Below are 22,729 nucleotides of genomic sequence, written 5' to 3' on the forward strand. Positions count from 1 at the left end.
ATGCAAGAATTGAGGCTAAAAATAAAAAGTAACGGAAGAAAACAATGAATGTAATAAAAGAAATGTTATTGATTAAGAGATGCTCAACAAATTATGCTTAAAGGCGTAGTAGTTAATGAAATAATATCAGTACTTGAATATTTTATTTTTTCAAATACATGTAAAAACAATTTTTAACATTCACTTTTAAAAAATTTGAGTTTCAAATTCTCTCCCTTTGTCCCTTACCTCCCCACTCTCTGAAATGGAAAGCAGTTTGATACAGGTTATGTATGTGCAGTCATGTAAAATGCATTCACATATTAGTCATGTTGTAAAAGAAAACACAGACCAAAAAAACCCCCAAGAAAAGTAATTTTTTAAAAAATATGCTTTGATCTGAATTCAGACTCCGTCAGTTCTTTCTCTGGATGGTATTTTTCATCATGTCTTAGGAATTGTCTTACATCATTGCATTGCTGAGAACAGCTGCCATTCACAGTTGATCATTTTACAATGCTGTTGTTACTGTGTGTAATGTTATATTCCCTGATTCTGTTCACTTCGCTCTGCATCAGTTCGTGTAAGTTTTTCTGAAATCTGCCTACTCGTCACTGCTTATAGTGCAATAATATTCCATAACAGTCATATACCACAACTTGTTCAGCCATTCCCCAATTGATGAATATCCCTCAATTTACAATTTTTTGCCAGCACAAAAGAACTGCAATAAATACTTCTATCCATATAGTCTCTTTCCCTAATTTTTTGAAAATCTCTTTGGGATACAGACCTAGTAGTGGTATTTCTGGGCGAAAGGGTGTGCATAGCTTTATAGTCCTTTGGGCATAGTTCCAAATTGCTCTCCAGAAAGGTTGAATCAGTTCACAATTCTACCAACAGTGCATTAATGTCCCAATATTCATTCAAATTCACTTTTAGCCATTATCCTCATGACATCTACTATGCTGAACAAATAGTTTAAGGAAAAAATAAACTGGTGATTGTTAATTTCTTAGGTTAGGAGCCAGTTCTTTCTTATTGTTTCATCAAATCATTTTCTTCTCCCTAATTCTGTGTCTCATACTTCCAGTGTGTGAAATTCATAGCTGGAGTGAATATTCAGGATGAAGTCCAGCATGCAGCCAAGAGAGGAAAGTATCCTTCTCCTGGTTACTCACTCCTCCCTAAGTTTTTTACTGAAAGAGCTCTCCCCCTTTTTCTCCTCCTACTTGCCTGAATAATCCTTCCCAGTTTCATGGCCCCATATGTGAGAGCACTTCAAGACTCTCCCCCGTGTTTTCATCCTTCTTTGAAATCATTCTCTTGTAAATTTCATAATTTTATATGGTTTCAATTATAATTTCTATGAAGATGACTTCCAAATATAGAAATCTGACCTTACTCTCTCTCCCGAATGCCAGCTCCATGTCTTCAACTGCTTGATGGTCATTACCACGCAAATGTCCCATAGGCATCTCAAAAGCATCTTGTCAAAAATAGAATTCCTCTTTTCTCTAAACCCCACCCCTTCTCCCAACTTCTCAGTTTCGATCAAGGCGCCATAATTCTTCTAGTTAGTCAGATTTTCAACCCAGGGGTCACTCTGCATTCTTCATTTTTACTTAGTTCCCATATCCAAATACCTGTCAAGCTTCATTGATTGTATCACATTTCCCTCATCCATCTCCTTCTTGCTACATATATATATATATATGGACATCACTCTAGTTCAGAACCTCATCCACTCTCATCTGGATAATTGCAATAGTCTCCTAAATGGTCTCCCGACCTCCTAGTCTCGCCCCTATCCAATCCACATAACCACCAAATCCATGGCGTCACATATCTAGAGCTAGAATGGACCTCACAGGCCATTTGTTATTTTGTAGATGAGGAACATTTGGCCCAGGGAGGTAAAGTGATATGACTGAAGTCACATAGCAAGTGTTAAAGGCAAGATTTGAACCCAGGTGCTCTGACTCCAGAACTGGTACTCTTTTTCCACAGTACCAGATATTCCAAAAGCACAGACTAGACCATATCACTCCACTGCTCAGGAGGCAATCCTCATTGTCTCTATGAGAAAATGCAAACTCTTCTGTTTAATATTTAAAACCTCTCACAGTTGAGCCAATATTTCCAGGGTATCTAGATGGCACAGTGAATAGAATTCAGGGCCTAGAGTTAGGAAGACTCATCATCCTGAGTTCAAATCTGGCCTCAGACACTGACTAGCTGTGTGCCTCTGGGCGTCACTTAACCCTGTTTGCCTGAGTTTCCTCACCTGTAAAATGAGTTGGAGAAGGAAATGTCAAATTGCTCCAGTATTTCTGCTAATTAAATTCCATATGGTGTCGCAAAGAATTGGACATGACTGAAACAACTGAACAACAGCTATATTTGCAGGCTCATTATGCATTGCCTCTTCTTTTATATTCTGTGTTTCTACCAAACTGGCCTACTTGGTCTTCCCTCTTTGCATTGGCTATCTCCCACCCCTGGAATGCTTTCTTTCCTCTGCTCTGCCTTAAAAACCCATGGGGTCTTTCATGGCCCAGCTTCAGCACTGCCACCCAGGAGAGGCTGTCCTGATTCCCTTACTTCTTAGCGCCCTCTCTCAAGAAATTATCATGTATTATGTTAATGTATCTGTTTATATATGATTGAGGACAGAGGCAGTTTTATTCTAGTCCCATAATTTCCAACACCTGAAGCAATGCCTAGCACGTAGTAGGCCTTCAATAAATTTCTGGTGAATTAAATTAAGCCATAAATTACCATCATTTCGGATAAAGTGTAACAGTGACATAGAGACTGAATGCAAAAAATTCAAAATGAGTCAGTCCATAAACATTTAAGTGTCTTCTTTGTGCTGGGGATACAAAGAAAGATAAAAAAAAAAAAAACAGTGCCTGCTCTCAAGGGATTCACAATCTAATGGGGGAGACAGCCTGCAAATAACCACATACATTCAGGGTCTATAAAGGATAATTGGGAGATCAAATAGGATCATCCATGTTGAATTTACATGCTTAGTGGATTCCATTTGATCACTTTTAATGTTTTTGAAAAAATTAATGTTGTCATCTCTAGAATTCTTTAATTTGCTTCCTAAACTGTGGGAAAATGAGGTTGAAAAAAACCCGTCCTTTGTTGTTCTTGTTTAAACATGAAATTGGAAATGTTTTGCCGAATTATTTAAGGGAAAATGTACCGAATTAAAAATTTAGTAGCTTTTTAACAATGTCTGTTTTATGTATTTATGTTTCCATAAAATGAAATAGTTTAGACAAGATTAGATTTTCTTCAGCTAGTCTATAACATTATTTAAACAATATATGGCAACGTATTTTAAAGATAAAATTAACGATGACATTTAGTTCAGTTCTGACTGTGGAATTAATCTGTATGTGAAATTTATGTTTTCAGGTTTGGGGACAGCCAGGAACAAATCGACTATCGGAAGTTTTTCTGTGCCGTCAACTGGAGAGTCAACCAGGTTCCTCCTTTCCAGGCGCTCACCTGTCCAAATGTAAAGATTAATGCATATTTCTAAAGCTATCTAGACAAAATCTTCTAAGCTTTAAAAAAGAGATTTACCTTTGGTGGCCTTCATCTTAGAAATATTGTCATAAAACAGTGTATGAATACTTATTTCAAATATGAGACAGATTTTTAAAAATTAAAATATGAAATTGTTAAGTTAGAAAAAAACAAAGGACATGGGACAAGACAATTCTTTGGAAATTTTGGGATTGTCTGAATTCTCATTTGAGAATTTTGCCAAACCCCTAAGATTTCAATGTACCATGTATTTTAGAATACTGCATTTTAATTTAAAAAAATTTTAAAATAAGAATAATTTCCATAATAGGTAAGTACTAAAGTGGAACAAATGCTGTATGTGATACTCTAGAAAATGGACTTTTTATTCTGTTTTCACCTACATAGACAAAATATTACAGCTGAAAAGAGCACAAGATAAGAATATGAACATTTGCAAAATCATACAAAAAAGGATGATGGAACAATATTATAAAGCTGAAAGAAAAAAGGGCATAAAACCATTTAAAGAAAGCTTAGTAAAGAAGTCCAACTAAGAAAATCCACACTGAGGTAATTCAAGGTTGAGCATGGGAAGCAGACTACAAACAGAAGAAAAATGGAAAATATTTGGAAAAAAAAACCATTTCAACATAGTATTTTCTTCATCAAAGGTAGTGGAACCATCACATATGGACCTTAATCACAGTCCCTGAGATACTTTTAGAGGAGGGAGAATGTCACTAAAGAGAAAAAAAAAAGATACTACATTTTTCTTGGTTCTCCTCTTACTTATCTGAATGCTCTCTCCCACCCTCCTTTCCTGGAGGTCATACCTGCTGTCCATGGGGGTCTGACAGAGCTCTGTCCTGGGCCCTCTTCTCTTCCCCTTCAGTATACTATTTTACTTTGTGATCTCATCAGTTCCCATGAATTTCAAACTGGATGGCCTGTGTACATCTTAAACTCTCCCAAAACCCTTACCCCTTCTAAACTTTGCTCTTACTATCAGGTGCACTTACTGTCCTTCTGGTGTCTCAAGTTTATACCTTAGCTGTCAAACTTGATTCCTTACCCATCCCCACCACCTATCCAATTTGTTGTCAGGCTTATCAGTTTTACCTTTATGATATCTCTTCTGTATATCCCCTTCTCTCCTCTCACACTGATCCCAACCTAGTGTAGGCAGCATCATGCTTGGAGTATTGTTATAGCTTTTTGGCTCCCTGCCTCAAATTACCCCACTTCCTCGGCCTTCAGTCTACCCTCCACTCACTCCACTTGTCTCCTTAAAACACAGGTCTGATCACGTCACCCACCTTTTCCTGCCCCACTCAGTAAACTCCAGTGGCTTCCATTTATCTCCAGGATTGAATTAAATTTGATGTTCAAAGTCCTTCATTATTACCTGGCACTTTCTACCTTTCCTGCCTTCTTATTCTCTGATTCAATGACATTGGCCTCTTTGCTGTTCCTGACACAAGGGACTCTTCCTCCCAACTCCATGCATTTTCTTTTTCTCTTGTCTTCTTTTTCTTTTTGAATAACATTTTATTTTTTTCAGTTACATATTAAAACAATTTTTAACATTTAAAAAAATTTAGCCCCAGATTTCCTCCTTCCCTCTTCCCCCTCTTCCCTGAGACAGAAAGCAATCTGATATAGGACATACATATATGATCATGATCTATATTATTCTTATTGTGTGAAAGAAAAGGGACCAACAAAATATAAAGAAAGCAAAAAATAGTATGCTTCAATATGCATTCAGACTCCATCAGTTCTTTCTCTGGAGCTGGATAATATTTTCATCATAAGACCTTTGGAATGGTCTTGAATCACTGAATTGCTGAGAATAGCTAAGTCATTCACAGTGGATCGTCATACAATGTTGCTGTTCCTGTGTACAATGTTTTCTTGGTTTTACTCGCTTCACTGTGCCATCAGTTCATGTAAGTTCTTTCAGGTTTTTCTGAAAGAATCCTGTTCATCATTTCTTATGGCAAAATAGTATTCCATTACAATTAGAAACCACAATGATTTAGTCATTCCTCAAATAATGGGCATCCCTTAATTCTTTGCTGTCACGAAAAGAGCTACTATAAATATTTTTGCACATGTAGGTCCTTTTCCATTTTTTAAAATATCTTTCAGATAAAGACTTAGTGGTGTTGCTGGGTCAAAAGTTATGCACAGATTTATAGTCCTTTGGGTATAGTTCCAAATTGTTTCCTAGAATGGTTGGATCAGTTCACAGCCCTACCAACAGTGCATTAATGTCCCGATTTTTGCACATCCCTCCCAACACTTATCATTTTCCTTTTCTGTAGTAGCAGCCAAACTGATAGGTGTGAGGTGGTGCCTCAGAGTTGTTTTAGTTTGTATTTTTCTTATCAATAGTGATTTAGAGCATTTTTTTCCCCGTTACTATAGATAGTTTTGATTTCTTCACCTGAAAACTGCCTGTGCCTATCCTTTGACCATTCATCAATTAGGGAATAACTTGTATTCTTCTAAATTGGATATATTTGAGAAATGAGGCCTTTATCAAATACACTTGCTATATAATTTTCCCTCCTGCTTTTGGCTTTCCTTCTAATCTTGACTACATTGTTGTTGGGTTTTTTTGTGCAAACCTTTTTTAATTTAATACAATCAAAATTATCTATTTTGCATATTGTAATGTTCTCTATCTCTTCGTTGGTTATAAATTCTTTCCTTCTCCATAGATGTGGCAGGTAAACTATTCCTTGCTTTCCTAATTTGCTTGTAGGTATCAACCTTTATGTCTAAATCATGTACACATTTTGACCTTATTTTGGTATATGGTGTGAGATGTTGATTTATATTTAGTTTCTGCCAAACTGCTTTCCAATTTTTCCAGCAGTTTTTGTGAAATAGTTAGTTTATGTCTCAAAAGCTTGGGTATTTGGGTTTATCAAACACTAGATTACTATGGTCATTTATAACTGTGTATTATATACTTTATCTATTCCACTGATCCATCACTCTATTTCTTGGCCAGTACCAGATTAGTTTTGATGATTACTCCTTTATAATGCAGTTTGAAATCTGATACAGCTAGGCTATTCTCCTTCACATTTTTTTCTATTGCTTCCCTTAATATTGTTGTGCTTTTGTTCTTCCAAATGAATTTTGTCATTTTTTTCTAGCGCTATGAAATAATTTTATGGTATTTTGCTTGCTATGGCACTGAATAACTAAATTAATTTAGGTGGAATTATCATTTTTATTATATTGGCTCGACCTACCCAAGAGCAAAAATTCAGATTTTTCCAATTATTTAGATCTGACTTTATTTGTGTGAAAAATATTTTGTAATTGTGTTCATATAGTTCTTGGGTTTGTCTTGGCAGGTAGACTACCAAGTATTTTATATCACCTACAGTTATTTTAAATGGAATTCCTCTTTCTATCTCTTGCTGCTAGACTTTGTTGGTAATATATAGAAATACTGATGATTTATGTGAGCTTATTTTAGGTCTTGAAACTTTGCTAAAGTTAATTATTTCAAGTAGTTTTTTTAGTTGATTCTCCAGGATTAAGTATGCATATCATATGCAAAAAGTGATAGTTTTGTCTTCTCATTGCTTTTTCTAATTCCTTCAATTTCTTTTTTTTTCCCCTTTTATTGCTATAGCTAGAATTTTTAGTACAATATTGAATAATAGTAGTGATAATGGACATCATTGCTTCACCTCTGATTTTATTGGGAAGGTTTCAAGCTTATGCCCATTATAGATAACGGTTGATGATGGTTTTAGATAGATACTACTTATTATTTTAAGGAAATCTCCATTTATTCTTATGCTTTCTGGTATTTTTAATAGGAATCAATGTATTTTGTCCAAAGCCTTTTCTGCATCTGTTGAGATAATCACATGATTTCTGTTGATTTTGTTATTGATATGGTCAACTATGCTGATAGTTTTCCTGATGTTATAAACCAGTCCTACATTCCTGGTATACATCCACCTGGTCATAGCGTATGGTCTTTGTGATGTATCTCCTTGCTAGAATTTTCTCTAATTTTTTTATATTACTATTCATTAGGAAATTGGTCTATAGTTTTCTTTCTCTATTTTTGCTTTTCTTGGTTAGGTATAAGCATCATATTTGTGTCATAAAAGAAATTTGGAAGGACTCCTTCTTTGCCTGCTTTTCCATGTAGTTTATATAGTAATGGTATATAGTATGGTATTTATATAGTACAGTATTATATAATTGTTCTTCAAATGACTTGTGAATCCATCTGATCATGGAGATTTTTTATTAGGGTGCTCATTGATGACTTGTTCAATTTCTTTTTCTAACAGCATTATTTAAATATTCTATTTCTTCTGTTAGTCTGGAAAATTTATATTTTTGTAAATATTCATCCATTTCACTTAAATTATTAAGATTTATTGACATTTAATTGGACAAAACAGCTCCTAATAACTGATCTTTTGGTGATGAATTCATTGGTTGTGAATTCACCCTTTTCATTTTTGATAATGGTAATTTGGTTTTCTTCTTTCTCTTTTTAAATAAAATTAACTAATGATTTATCTATTTTATTGGTTTTTTCATAAAACCAGCTCTTAGTTTTACTTATTAGTTCAATGATTTCTTTCAATTTTATTAATCTCTCTTTTGATTGTCAAGATTTTCAATTTGGTGTTTAACTGGAGATTTTTAATTTGTTCTTTTTCTAACTTTTTAAGTTGCATGCCCAATTCATTTATCTGCTCTTTTTCTATTTTATTGATGTATGCATTTAGAGCTAAAATTTCCCCTAAGTACTGCTCTGGCTGCATCCCATAAATTTTGGTATGTTGTCTGATGGCTGTCACTCTCTTTAATGAAATTATTGATTGCTTCTATAATTTATTCTTTGACCCATCTATTCTTTTGGATTAAATTATTTAGTTTTCACTTAATTTTTAATCTATGTTTCCACAGCCCTTTATTGAATATATTTTTATTGCATTATAACCTGAAAAAGATACATTTAATATTTCTGCCTTTCTGCATTTGGTTGTGATGTTTTTATGCCCTTATACATGGTCAGTTTTTGAGCAGGTGTGGAGTAGGTATTGTACCACTGAGAAAAGGTGTATTCCTTTCTATTCCCATTCAGTTTTCTCCATAGTACTTTCATATCTAACTTTTCTAAAATTCTATTCATCTCCTTAACTTCTTTCTTATGTTTTGGGTAGATTTATCTAGGTCTAAAAGAGAGAAATTGAGGTCCCCCTCTAATATGGTTTTACTGTGTATTTCCTCCTGTGACTCATTCAACTTTTCCTTTAAGAATTTGGATGCCATACCATTTGATGCATATATGTTTACTATTGATATCATTCATTATCTATGGTACCTTTTAGCAAAATATAATTTTCCTTCTTATCTCTTTTAATTAGATCTGTTTTTGCTTTTGCTTTGTCTGAGATCATGATTGCTACCCATGCTTTTTTTTTTTTAACTTCATCTGAAACTTAATAGATTTGTATCCCAGTGACTAACACAGTGCCTGGCATATAATAGGTATTTAACAAATGTTTATCAATTGACAAATTGGATCAAATAGAGATAAGGTACATGGCAGAGATGATATAATTGTAAGAGCATTGCATTGAAGGAGCAATATACAAGGTGTCTGAAGGAGGGAAAGATGTGGGAGGAGTAGGAAAAAATATTGAACCTCATTACTACAAAAAAAGATGACTCATAAAAAAACATTAATGATTACCAAGCTACGTCCTCCTTTCCCATCTATACAAAAATTTTTTATCAGAATCATCTCTCTACTAACTGAACAACAGGTAGGTTTTTGATAGTGATATTCAATAGTAGACCACATATATGACATGTCACAATTGACTGCAAGATGTAGAGAATGTAATATCACATTGTACTTATTGTTGGTAGATTGGAAAAGCATGTGATCCAGTAGAATAAAATAGTACTTTATAGGATCTTTTACAACAGAATACCCCTTCCATATATCAAATTCTTTCAGAATTTTTTGGAAGATCTAACGATGAAAAGAATCCAGTTCGTTGACCTTCTGAAATATGAGATGAGGCAGAATAAAAAGGGGAGTTATATACTCATCAAAATTATTTGACATTGTGATGGAGATCCAGGTGGAGGATTCCTTCTGGATGGTGAGGTCCTCCAGATTGCAGATGACATTGTGTTAATTGCATTCATGTGCAAGACATTGGAGAGTCAACTGGAAAAATTCTATAATCATTTAAAGGATTTTGAAAGCCCATCCATCCATACAGGAAAGAGCAAGAGGTTAAAGAATGTCTATTATGCAGATTTGAACATTCATTTCAGTGGACATGCTACTGAATTTGTCCAACAGTATGTATATCTGGGACAGAAAGTATAGATGGCCAGTCAGCTCTACCCAGAATTAAGGAGGAGGAAATTATGCTGAATGGCTTTCAGGAAATTATAATACTCTTTTATTGACTTTAAGCTTCCTGCTGAAAGAAAGGCTCATCTTTTCAGTATAAATATTTTATCAGTATTTTCATGTGGCAGCAAAACCTGGAACATCACTGACTCTGAAGAATTAAAAATGAGTGTTATGTAAAGGATAATGGAAAAATGCATGGTAGTTGTGAATAAGTTTCAAACTCTAAACAATAACAGTATCTAAAGAACAGGAGTTAAAGGATGTATTGTATGACAGGAATTGTATGACAGGAAAAGAAAATGGTCTGGTCTCATGATAGGTGGACCTCCAGAATGCTCTACTGGTATGCCTGCAATGATGAGAGGTATTAAGGAAGACCTCCAGCAAATTGAATGGATACCTTGTGGTAAACACAAGAGAATATGGACAAGAGTCACCCATGGTAGGCCAGAGTGAATGGATTGCTTTTCGGGGCTGGTTCTTACTCAGGCCAGTCCCCTGGGAGTTTAGGTTCAGTATTGAAACACAAAATAGACACTTGGATCATTCAACAGATAACAAAGGGAGTTTTACTTGGCCAGACCAGGATGAGGCTGTTCAGTGGGGTTAAACATTGAGGCCACTTCTGTTTGATTCAGCTGAGTGAAGCTCCCTTGTCAGAGTTGCCATCTATTTTCCACCAGTTAAGATTTAGAAAGTTCTCTGAGCTTCTCATAGTTTATATACAGGTGACCAAGAAATGATGTCAGCAGCCTGAGCCCATTAGCCCCTCAGGCAACCAACTCTTGAGAATGGTTTTAACACTTTTTAAGGGAAAAAAAATCAGCCTAATGTGCACAGGAGAATGGATTAGGATATTACACTACCATAGTTGTGATCTTTTTCATTGTAGGGAACTTGAATCAATGAGATCATAAATTCATTTGAGTATCAAGTATTCAAGATGGTAGCAAAGAAGGCTTTTTATCACATTGATAACTCCACTAAATTATTTCTCCTTAATCCTGAAATATCCATAGAAAAGGTAAAAGAAAGTCATCTCATTAAAACAATACTAGAATCAAATGAGATACCATATGTAAAACACTTTGTAAATCTTAATGCAGTGCATAAATGCTAGTTATTAAGTATTATTATTATATGTTTTGGTTATTATCTGGAATTTTATAGGTATCTAGATGATTATAATTTTCACTTTTCGTTCAGATGTTTTGGCATCATAATACAACCTGTATAGTAGATATAACTAGTCCTAGGTTGGCAGTATATGGTTACCAGCTGTAGGCACTGAATATGAGTGGGGTTTTTTGTGTGTGAGGCAATTGGGGTTAAGTGACTTGCCCAGAGTCACACAGCTAGTGAGTGTTATATGTCTGAGGCTGGATTTGAACTCAGGTCCTCCTGACTTCAGGGCTGGTGCTCTATCCACTGCATCACCTAGCTGCCCCTGAATGAGTGTTTTTGAGAAGGAATTTTATTCAAAGCAGATTAAGTAAATTTATCTAGTTACAGGATACTAGGCAGAGTTTCCTGTGGCCACAGGCTTCTACTGTTCCTTCTTGTCCTCTATGAAAAAGAAACACAGTTAATCCAATATACCCTCCTAGTCTGGTCATAATACCACATAATTGAATCCTCTAGCTATCAGAATAAACAAGTGGCTGAAAGGGTTAAAACTTTGGTCTGGGCCAGCTGACTGTTCCCTGGAGGTGTTAAGGACTAAGATCTTTATTGATACTAGCCAAATGTTCTTCTGTAAAAATACAATGATTCATTTAGGGTGGGGTCAGTGAGGTTGCATTTTGAATATTGGTGTTTTTATTTGGCCAGTAGCAGTCTCTTCCATACCTGTAATTCCATACTCACAAAATATTTCATTATCCTTTCTTAGAAGTATTAAAAGTATCTTGCTGTACTAAAAACAACAGTAACAACAATTTGATCCATTAATCATTATGTTTAATTCACTTCACTGTTTCAGCATGGTGGAGAGGGAAGGGCACCATACTGGGAGGGTGACATCCTGAGTTCTAGTCTTCCCTCCATACTTTATTAGCAGTATGGCCCCATGCAAGTCACATAATTTCTCTGCACATCTGTAAGGTAAGGAATATATTACATGTTGTATAATAGTAACACCTCAGTGGTCTTAAGACAGGGGGGTTAAGCACACCTAGTAATACTGCCTTTTGAAACTTTCTTTCTAGTTCTAAGGTTCTATGATTTTATTTCTGAAAAATGAGAGTCTTAGTGGACCAACAACTGGGTACAGTGCATTGTGCTTAAGATGACAGACAAGGAATGGAATCATGGAGTGGCTATGTTCTAGATATGAATGAAATGTTTCCTTCAGGGAGGGATGTTAGGGAAGTTAAGATGTTATTCATTAGGCCTAGAAGAGCTTTGCCCAGAAAGTGTCCCAATAAGCTTGATGTCTTAACTTTGAGATGGTGACTTCTAAGAGAAAATGCCTGTTGTGATGACTTCAAGATACTTGTAAAAGGAAGCCAAATGTGAAATGAAAGGATTGAGTTAGATGATAATGAGAATTTAGCTAGAATAGAAAAGTACTCCCATAGGTCCTGGAAAGAAAAAAAAAATTACTTTCCATCTGGGGTTAGAATAATAATTCCCAGAAGGAAAAATGAATTTTTGCTGAGTACTATTTAGGCATCATTTTATAGAGCTCATGCAAACAGATGAGGTGGTAAAATTATAGAGGCCAGGCAATAAGTAGTTCATATTCTATGAATATGGATCCTAAGATACTTCTGTTCAGGGCTTCCCTAATCAACTCTTGCAATTGATCATTTGATTCCAGAGCCTGATCTGGTTTACTGCATGGGGGAGGAGGGTTCCACCGGCAGGTCTGCTCCTTAGGAAGGAGAGGCTCTGAGTCACCTTTCTTTTCCAGATGACTTGGGTTATTCTCTTCCACAGTTATCTGAAAACTGGAAAATGGAAAAAATACAGCTTTCCTGGGGAAAGATTGGGAGCTCTTGTTCTCATGGAGTATTAGAAACTCAGAGTTGGAAGTGCCCTTAGATGCATAAATCTCTCCACATATCCAATGACACATATTCTTTAGATTTCACTTGACATGCTCAGAGCACTGGCATCAGTACATAACTAAGAGACTAGTTTCTTCTTGTAGCAGCCAGGTGGCATAGGATAGAGTGCTAGATCTAGAGTCAGGAAGACTCATCTTCCTGAGTTCAAATCCCACCTCGCACACTTACTAGCTGGTTAACCCTGGGCCAGTCATTTAACCCTGTTTGCTCATCTTTAAAATGAGCTGGAGAAGGAAATGGCAAACTATTCCAGTATCTTTGCCAAAAAAAAAAAAAACCAAATCCAAAACCAAGTGGGGTCACAAAGACTCAGACACAATTTAAAAATGACTGAATGACAACGTTTCTCTTACTTTCCTTGACCTTGTTTCAGTAGTTGAATGCTTAATAATGCAGATCATCTTTGGTTTTATTTTATATGATACTCTGGCTCCTTAAGGGCACGAACTGTTTTCTTCTCTCTCTCTCTCTCTCTCTCTTCTCTCTCTCTCTCTCTCTCTCTCTCTCTCTCTCTCTCTCTCTTATCATTAGGCATAGTCCAATAGTAACTTAGTTAGTGATCAGAAGGGTGATTTATCTTTCCCTGTTCTGTGTGAACATCCCTGGTTCCACCTATATTGCAGTCTTTACTGTCTTATGTTTTGAAGACATCACTTCCATTTTGTAGTGATTATCCACAGATGGTAGCAATAAAACTGGCAGAAATAGGTCCCTTTAGTTATGAGCTGTCTGATTAATCTCAGAATTAAAATTAAACACACACACACAACACACACACATACAAATAGGTGCTTGTGGAAACTTTTAAACTTTGTCTTTCTAAGATTGGCATCTTATCTTTTGATGTTTCAGAGGACAATTCGAGGAAGCTGCCCTTTAACTACTGCAACATAAGACAGCATTATATGTTACTATGTCATGTCATTCCTGTCATTGTTCTGTGACATGTAGGCCTTAGTCAGGGAAAGCAGAAGGACATTTGTGAGGCCCTTGAGCCTTGCCTTTCAGGAATATGTCTTACTATTGGCCTTCTTTCTGCTTGTATGTTCCTGATTTTTGGAGACTGTATGTAAACAGTTAATTGCCTCTTGGACTGTCAGGAAAAGAGAATAGCTTTGTTCTAGCTTAGATTATTAAGAACTGAAATCCAAGCTGCTTCAGCATGCAGCAGACACATAGGATGAGTTAATATTGCTTTTAGATAATAATATCAATTCTTTCAAACCATAGTCTTTACATTTTGGAAAATGGTATATAGATTTGGTAGCATGGTATTAAGGACAAAAAGGAATAGCAGATTTTACTCTTGTGATTAGATATCACTACCATCTCTTAGACATTTCAGAGGTTTGTTTTTTTTTCTTTCACTCTTCAATATCTTACGTAGCTTGAGCCTGCCACTTGTCACTCTTCAATGTCTTCTACCTTCAATATTTCCTTATCCACTGGCTTCCATGATACCGATCCCCTCCATTTCTCATCCCATCTGTTTGATTTTTCTCAGTCTCCATTGCTGATGTGTTAAAATTATACCTTGTTGTGGTCCCCTTAACCATCCCCTTCCTAGTCAGTATAGTAAGCTTTTAAGTAGCCACTATAAAGTAATAATAGCAGGAAACAAGATTATAAAGGGGAACCTGGAAGTCGTATATACAGAAACGTCAGGTATTCCCAAACATTGGCAGTCAGGCCAGCAGCACCTCAGAGAAATCCGAGATGATTTGGGTATGTGAATGAACCAAACCCAAGGTGGCATAGCTAAATTACTCTATCCCGCATCAAAACTATAAAAATGAGACCTCAAACTCCTGTTCCACCCCGAGCACTCATCCATCTTCATCTGTCTCCATGCTATCTAGTCCTCCCAAGTCTAATCCATGCTTACATGGCTTATTCTCCATGCCTCTCCTTGTCCCCATTCTTTTCCCCACCTCTGCCTGCCTTCTTTCACTACCCTCTCCCTGGCCCCATGCCATCTGCTTCTATATCCTGCCTCCCTTTTCTGACCGCTCATCTCTGTACTTACCATGCTGTTTGCCCCTACATCCTCTGTGCCTTATTAAAGTGTGATAGTAGCCTTACTTCCTGCTGCCATTATGGACTTTCCTAGTGAGTACCCAAAGAATTGGGCGCGCCTGCTTCTTTTCATAATTTCATAAATTAATTAGCAATTCAGCTGGATTATCATCCTCTTTCTGCCCAGTAAATATAGACATCCCCTAATGTTTTGTTATAGGCCATCTTCTCTACTTTCATGTAATTTTCTTCTTTGGTAATCTCATCAGTTCCCACAGTTCATTTAATATCATTCAGAGGACTCTAAAATCTATGCATCCAACCCAAATCTGTCTCCTGAACTACTACGACCCTTTATTTCTAAATGCTTGCTGCATTTCTCCATTTGCATGTCCTTTAACCATCTCAAGTTCCACATTTCCAAAACAGACCTCTACTTCCTACCTCCCCAAACCTATGCCTTTTCCAGAAGGCTTCTCGATTTCTATTGATAGCACCATCATATTTCAGGTCACCCAGATTTGCAGCCTTGGAGTTATTCTTGACTCTCCCTCTACCTCATCTTCCCTCATGTCTGTTCAGTCCTATCAGTTACCACAACTTGTCAATCCTACCTTTATTTCTCTTCCATATGTGCCCTTCTAATTTCACTCAGATGACCTCTCCCTAGTTTAGGTTCCATCACCTCTTTCCTGGACTATCAAAATAGACTCCTAATCAGTATCTCTGCCTCCAGTTTTTCCCTTCACCATCATCCACACGGCTGCTAAATCAATATTCCTAAAACACAGATCTGTCCATGGTATTCCTTACTCATAAATCTTCAGTGGCTTCCTCTTGCCTCTAGGTTTAAATATAACCTCCTCTGTTTAAGCATTTAAAGCCCTTCACAGTCCAGCTTCTACTTTCCTTTGCAGTTTTATTTCAAATGACTCTCCTCTACTTGCTTTCCATTACACTCATTTTGGTCTATTAGGTTTCTCCCTACATTTCTCCCAATATACCACCAGTGCTTCTTCACCAGTGCTCCCACATGTATGGAAAGTAATTTGCTTCTTCCTCAGAGAATCTGCAGCTTCCATTAAGTCTCAGCTCAGGTGCCATCTCCTACACAAGGCCTTTTTGGATCCCTGTTCTGCCACCCCAATACCTCCTGTTATAAGCAACTTATATACTCTTGAAATTCCTTTTTTATAATTTTGTGTTCACTCACTTGGTTATTCATTGCATTCTTCTAGCAGAATGTGAGTTCTTTTAGGGTAGAGGCTATTTAAATGCTTTTCTTGCATTTTCAGTGCCCGCTACATAGTAGGCACTCTAAAATATTTGTTAAATTGAATTACGTTATATTTATTTATGTAGATATTGTACTCCTCAGCTCATTCCTTGTATATTCCTTGAGGACAGCTACTATTGTTTTTGTCTTTGAGTCTCCTAGAATCTAATAGTGTCATATAGACATGTATGTATGTGTATACATATATATATGTACATATATACACACATATATGTAGTAAAATCTTAGTAAGTGTATGTCAAATTGAATCTAGAGCAAGAAAGGACCTAACAAGATAGTATCCTGTTTCTAAAGATAAAGAAACTAAAACCTAAGGGAAAAAGTGCTCCAGGTCACATAGTACCTAGGAGAACCTATATTCAAACACCAATTCTTTGACTCCAAATCTTATGCTCTTTTTGCTGTACCATCTTTCCTTTAAATTAATTGACATATTTCTGATATTATTTTTATATGGTGTTAGGTCCCAATTAGTGGGAATAATGAATCCCTGGGGAAGTAGTCTCATTATTCAAATTTGCGATAAAATTTCCATTGAACTAGAACCAATTAAAATATTTTATATAATTATAACTTTATAATATATATAATATATGTAATATAATAGTGTGAATTTGAATATATGCAACCACCTCAGAGATTTATTGTTCATACTAAATAGGACCCAGCTGCATAGTGTTTAGAGAAGCATGTGGTTATATTTGAGAATTGAGATAAAAACTCCTAAGATAGTTATGACCACATCATTCCTCTCATCAAAAACGTTCAGTGATTCTCTATCATAATAGGATCAATTACAGACTCCTTTGTTTGGAATTTAAGTCTCTACATTTCCCAGTTCTAGCCTATCATTCTATCTGTTTTTCTTTCCTTCTTTTCATATATCACCTAAACAAGACTACTAACTATTCCCAGACATACTGTATCCAGCATCCATGTACTTATGTAGGCTGTCTAGAATGCCTGGAGTGCACATCCTTCTCATCTCTGCCTGCCAGAATCCTTCTCTTCCTTCAACACTTTGCTCAAGTGTCATTGCCTTTCCTGATCTTCTCCTAACCCCATTAAGCTGGAAGTATTTTCTTCCTCTTCAGATTTTCTAGAACAGTTTGTCTGTGCCATTTCTTTCTTCATTCCATTGCTACCTGTGTAGTCTTGGGTATTTTGCTCAATTTAGCCAGCCTCGGTTCCATATCTATGGGATGGTCCTATACACCTCTAGAACTATGACTTTATAACTTGTATTCTCTGTGTATATCATAGCCTCATCCAAAAGAATACAGACTCTTTGAGAGCAAGTGACTGGCCCAGCATCACACAGTTATATATGCCAGAGGCAGGACCTGAACCCAGTTCTTTCCAGCTCCAAGGCAAGCTAGCGATCCAGTGTTCCAATGACTGTCCTTAGGGGAGACCCTATGACATTAAACAAAAGTAGTTAATTTGACAATAACATGGAAAGGTACTTGGAAAAATACAATTTTTATTCAGTTGTGTGTAGCTCTTCTCACCTCTGAATTTGACATGGTGTTGCACCCAGTTAGAAGGGGGCCCATTAAGCCTGTAGAGTTCTATTTTTTTTTCTTTTTTGGTGAGGCAGTTGGAGTTAATTGACTTGCCCAGGGTCACACAGCTAGTAAATGTCAAGTGTCTGAGGTTGGATTTGAACTCAGGTCCTCCCGACTCCAAGGCAAGAGCAGCTATCCACTGTGCCACCTAGCTGCCTTATGAATTCTAGCTCCTTATATACTCAGCTCTTTATTCTTAAGGCAACCATGAAGCTTCCTTAGTAATTCCCCTGGACCAATTAAGCATCAAAGACAGTTTTCTTGCCTTTTTAGGGAAAAAATTAGTCTAGCCTAGGTCAAGGACTTTAGAAGATGTTACAAAACTTGTCTGACTTATGTGGAGTGATTTTGCTCTTGCCACATTCCACCCTTTAGTGGCAAGATCCTAAAAACCTTCTAGGAGAACTTTCACCATTGTCATAATAGGATCAATTACAAACTCCTTTGCTTGACATTTAAGTCCCTACATTTCCCACCTCTAGCCTACCGTTCGATCTGTTTTGCTTTCCTTCTTTTCGTATATCACCTAAACAAGACTACTAACTATTCCCAGACTTATTGTATCCAACATCTGTGCACTTATCTAGGTTATCTAGAATGCCTGGAATGCACATCCTGCTCATCTCTTAAATAGCCTTAGAGCTATTACTAGACAGCTCTAACCCCAGAGATGTGAGAAGACTTGTGTTGGCAACACAGAAGTAGGGGCTTAGGGCAAGTTAAAAAAAAACCAAGCAAACAAAAAGAACTAGCAAATATTGTTACAGCCCCTCAAAGTACTTTAATAGTACCAAGTTGATCAAATATGAAAGGACTCAAAACCCAAAAATCCTACACTTTGCCTCCTCTCTTTGGAAGAACTGAATCCCAGAGAAGGAGGATGTGTTATATCTTTACAATTCATTGTGGATTTCTCAATATAAAGCAACGGTAATGAGGTGTAGCACTAGGAATATCAGGAACACTGAATAACAGGAATAATAAGACACAGTCATAGATCCCCATCATGGGTCAAAGTCATCTGCAGTAAAGTACTAAGAGGTTATTATTCTTTTTGTACGCATCCTATTCCAGGACTGGAGTTGATATGGAGATTCTCCCTGTATTACCACCTATTGAGTGTTTCTGGTGTATCAGCTAGAACCTCCCCCTTCACTGCGATTCTTAAGGAGGGAAGTGGAGATATAAATTATTTTCTCCCTTTAGAAGCCTCTGCTGAGGGACTGAGAGGCAGCGTGATTTAGTGGAAAGTACCACATTTGAAGTCAAACAAACAGAGTTCAGATCTTAACTCTTCCATTTTAATACTTGTGTGACCTTGGGAAAATTACATAACCTATATAAAGTCAGTGATTATTATTATCAAGTACTTACAATGCCAGGCACTGTGTATACAAAGAGAGATTCAACATAGACTCTGACCTCAATTAACTTACAACTCAGAAACATTAATTCATTTTTTTTTCATGACTTGATGGAAAGAGTGAGAAAAACCTTCAGAAAGAAAGTAGCACCTGAATGGGAGAAAGCACAACCTTGAAAAAAGGAGTGTCTTCTATAGAGACACACGTCCATTCAAAGCAGAAGGTGACCGCATGAACAAAGGCATGGAAATAGAGAGGAGGAGAGAAATGGGGTATGTAGTGTAGTTCACTTTGGCCAGAAGTGAGAGCGTGCAAAGGGTAACATAATTTTCAAAACAAAACTAATTTTCTTTAAACTTAACATATTTATCATGCTGTGCCTTGGAATTGTTTCCACAGTTTGCTACCCTCCTTTTTATGAGTTAATCTCCCATTAAATTGTAAAGTTCCCCTAGGTCAAGTGCTGTTTCATTTGCCCTTGGTTCCTTGCCCTGTACATAATGTCTACTTAACTGAAATGAGTTAAATCGTCATATTTGCCATGAAAACAAAACCATGATCATCATTTAGGGAATGCTTACTATGCACATGGCAACTGTGCCTTAAAATGGCACTAAAGTCATCCTTTCCTTGAGGCCTTCCTTAAATCCTTCCAGCTAAATGACCTTTCCCTCTTCAGATAGCTTATTTCCACCCCCATCTTTTTTTTTTCCTCAGCCTCTCCTTTACATTCATCACATTATCCCTTGTGTCCAGGCCATTCATGTTTGCGTCTCATCCTCAATCCCACTGGATTGTCATCTTATAGACAGCTAAGCATCTTGGCATCCCCAGTACCTAGCACAGTGCCTCACAGGTTGAAAACAATGCTTGTTTAATTAAATTGTTGTGTGGGTAGTAATAGGGAGGAATCAAGTAACATGTCTATCACCCTTGGAGATAAATAAAGATCAACATTTTTTTTAATTAGCAACTTAATTACCCTCTGTTATTTTGTTGTTTTCCTATCTTGTATCTGGCTGCTCCTACTACAGTGGAAAAAATTTTAAAATAGAATTAGATATAATCCAATTAAGTTGTCTTTTAAAAATGTCAGAGCAGATAAATCCAGAGCCTCTTAACTTGCACATAGCTTTGCTATTCTGACTCAGCTGCTGATATTGAATGTGTTTCCATCCAGCCTCATCGTCTGCTTCCTGTTTCAGGAGTTATGGGTCTACAATTTTTCAGATCAGCATCTGCTTTCTTTCATTACTTATCCACAGTGACTTTAATAATCAACTTAGTTGGCTTCTTGAGGGACTTCCCTCATCACTAGTTTGAGCAGTTTGTGGGTACCTCTTCCTGGTGCCCATTTCCCCCTTTTTACGTAGGTGACAAGAACTGTTCTGTTGTGATTTTATCGCACATCTCCTAGCTCCTCCTCCTTCCAAAAACTGCTTTGTGCCCTAGAATACTTATTAAAATAAAGCAAAGGGAATTTGATTTTGTTTTGAAAATTTTTTTTAAGGCAGTTGGGGTTAAGTGACTTGCCCAGGATTGCACATCTAGTTAAGTATCAAGTGTTTGGTCTGAGGCTGGATTTGAACTCAGGTCCTCCTGACTTCAGGGCCGGTACTCTATCCACTGCACCACCAAGCTGCCCCTTGTTTTGAAAATTTAATAACAACTTTGAAATAGTTGGAAGCCCTCTTGAGGTGTCACAAAACCAAGACTAGGAAACCCTCAGATGCTCCACAGAATAGCAGAAATAACATCAGATTTGATTTTCTTCCATTCAGGACTGATGTTCAAATTACTTAAACTCTCTGGTCCTCCGAGTCCTCATTTGTAAAATGAGGGGATTGGTGTAAATGACCTCTTTGGTCCCTTCCAGCATTAGGTCTGTAATCTTATGAACTATGGTGCACAAGGTACTGGGGAATAGCATTATTTTTTCTTCCTATGATGCTGTCTTCAGGATCACATCTTCTAAACCCATAGGTGATTACAAAGAATTCCCCTTTTTTGGGTTCTTATTAACCCATAATGACAAAATCCCATAGAGTTTTAGATTTTGAAGATGCACATTGCTTGTCAGAGTGAGATGTTTTTCTTCTACAACCACAAACAAGATTCTTCCTTAATTGTGATAGAAGTTCTCTTCATGAACCTTTACTGTGTGTTTGCCAGTGTGCATTTTCCACTTGTACGAATGTGCATTGTTTAGCAAATCACGTGATTTTTTTTTTCTTTCAAAGGAGAGAATAAAGTCCGGAGGATAGTAAATGCAGAAAATGCTTTGATTGTACAAGGCTATAGAGGCATCCTATTTTGAGTGAAACTCAGTGCAGTGTAGGAAAATTTTGGATTCACCAGAAAGATAAATTAGAGAATGATTATTTACTTTCAAACTATAATCTTCCCTTGCAAAAAGTTAGCTGTAGAATAAACTATGTTTGAAGCATTTACCTTTTTGCCACCCCATGTAATCCTCCCTCCTGGCTTCCCTTTTTGCCCTCAGAAGCCCATGTTCCTTTCCTATTAGTTAATTGCTAGAATAATCTTCCTGATAAAGCAAGTGAATATCTATTAAGCACCTAGCCTCCACCAGGCACTCGCACAAAAGTGACATACTTCTGTGCCCTTAAGGAGCTTCCCAAGTCTGAGGCCTCCAGACCTCCTCAAGAGGTTCTGTGAAAAGATCTCCTTCCCCATTGTTCTTTGGGAGTCCCAGCTCCTGAGAGGCTAGAATTTCCTGGAGGTCCCTGGCCTCAAGGAGTCAGATATTTAATTGGAAAGATAAGCACCCAGAAAATAATTTAGAAATTATAAAAAGCATAATAAAATAGTAATTAGCAGTACCATCACTGTCTGTGAGCAAAATTAAGAGACCAGTGAATGCAGTAGGTGAGTGGAAAAGGATGTGTGTAGGAAATCGTGCTTGACCTCAGATCTCAAAATCTGGGCAGGATTTTAATAGATAGAGTATCTTTAACTTTTCATTTCAGTACTTATTATATACACAACTAAATAGTTCCATTTAGCCAAGTGCCATTCATTGCTTATCTCTTTTACTCTCGTGCTTGGGCAAATCTCAAGTCTATCATTACTGTAACACAATTTGTAATATTGTAATCTTTTGCTGTTAGAATTTCATTCATGAGTTCTCCCTACATCTACCATGTAAGTTATGGGGAGATTTTTGATTGTTATAAGAGAATTTGGGAAACACATATTTCCCAAATGTGTTTTTCCTCATTATAGGTGTCAGGTAAATAAAATATTGCATGGGAAATGGAAGAATAATTGTTTACATATACATATACATGTATGTATATAATACATATATAGGTATGTGTGCATAAATAAGTACATATGTGCATGTATATGCTAGAGAGGCAGCATTCCTAATATATGTGTGTCTATATACATACACAGGGCAGCCAGGTGGCGCCATAGTGCACGGAGCG

General features: G+C 36.7%; 1 protein-coding gene across 1 annotated transcript in view; it reads left to right on the forward strand.

The window, feature by feature from the left end:
- The window catches only part of EFHC2 (EF-hand domain containing 2), a 250,745-nt gene that overhangs the window by 222,426 nt on the left and 5,590 nt on the right, over positions 1–22,729 (forward strand). Inside the window, exon 14 of the mRNA XM_020996051.2 lies at positions 3,412–3,514. Coding sequence (XP_020851710.1) covers positions 3,412–3,514 — 103 coding nt within the window. The remainder of the gene's footprint in view (positions 1–3,411; positions 3,515–22,729) is intronic.

Source organism: Phascolarctos cinereus, unplaced genomic scaffold (genome assembly GCF_003287225.1).
Source record: "Phascolarctos cinereus isolate Bilbo 61053 unplaced genomic scaffold, phaCin_HiC Scaffold_726;HRSCAF=1367, whole genome shotgun sequence".
Classification (NCBI taxonomy): domain Eukaryota; kingdom Metazoa; phylum Chordata; class Mammalia; order Diprotodontia; family Phascolarctidae; genus Phascolarctos; species Phascolarctos cinereus.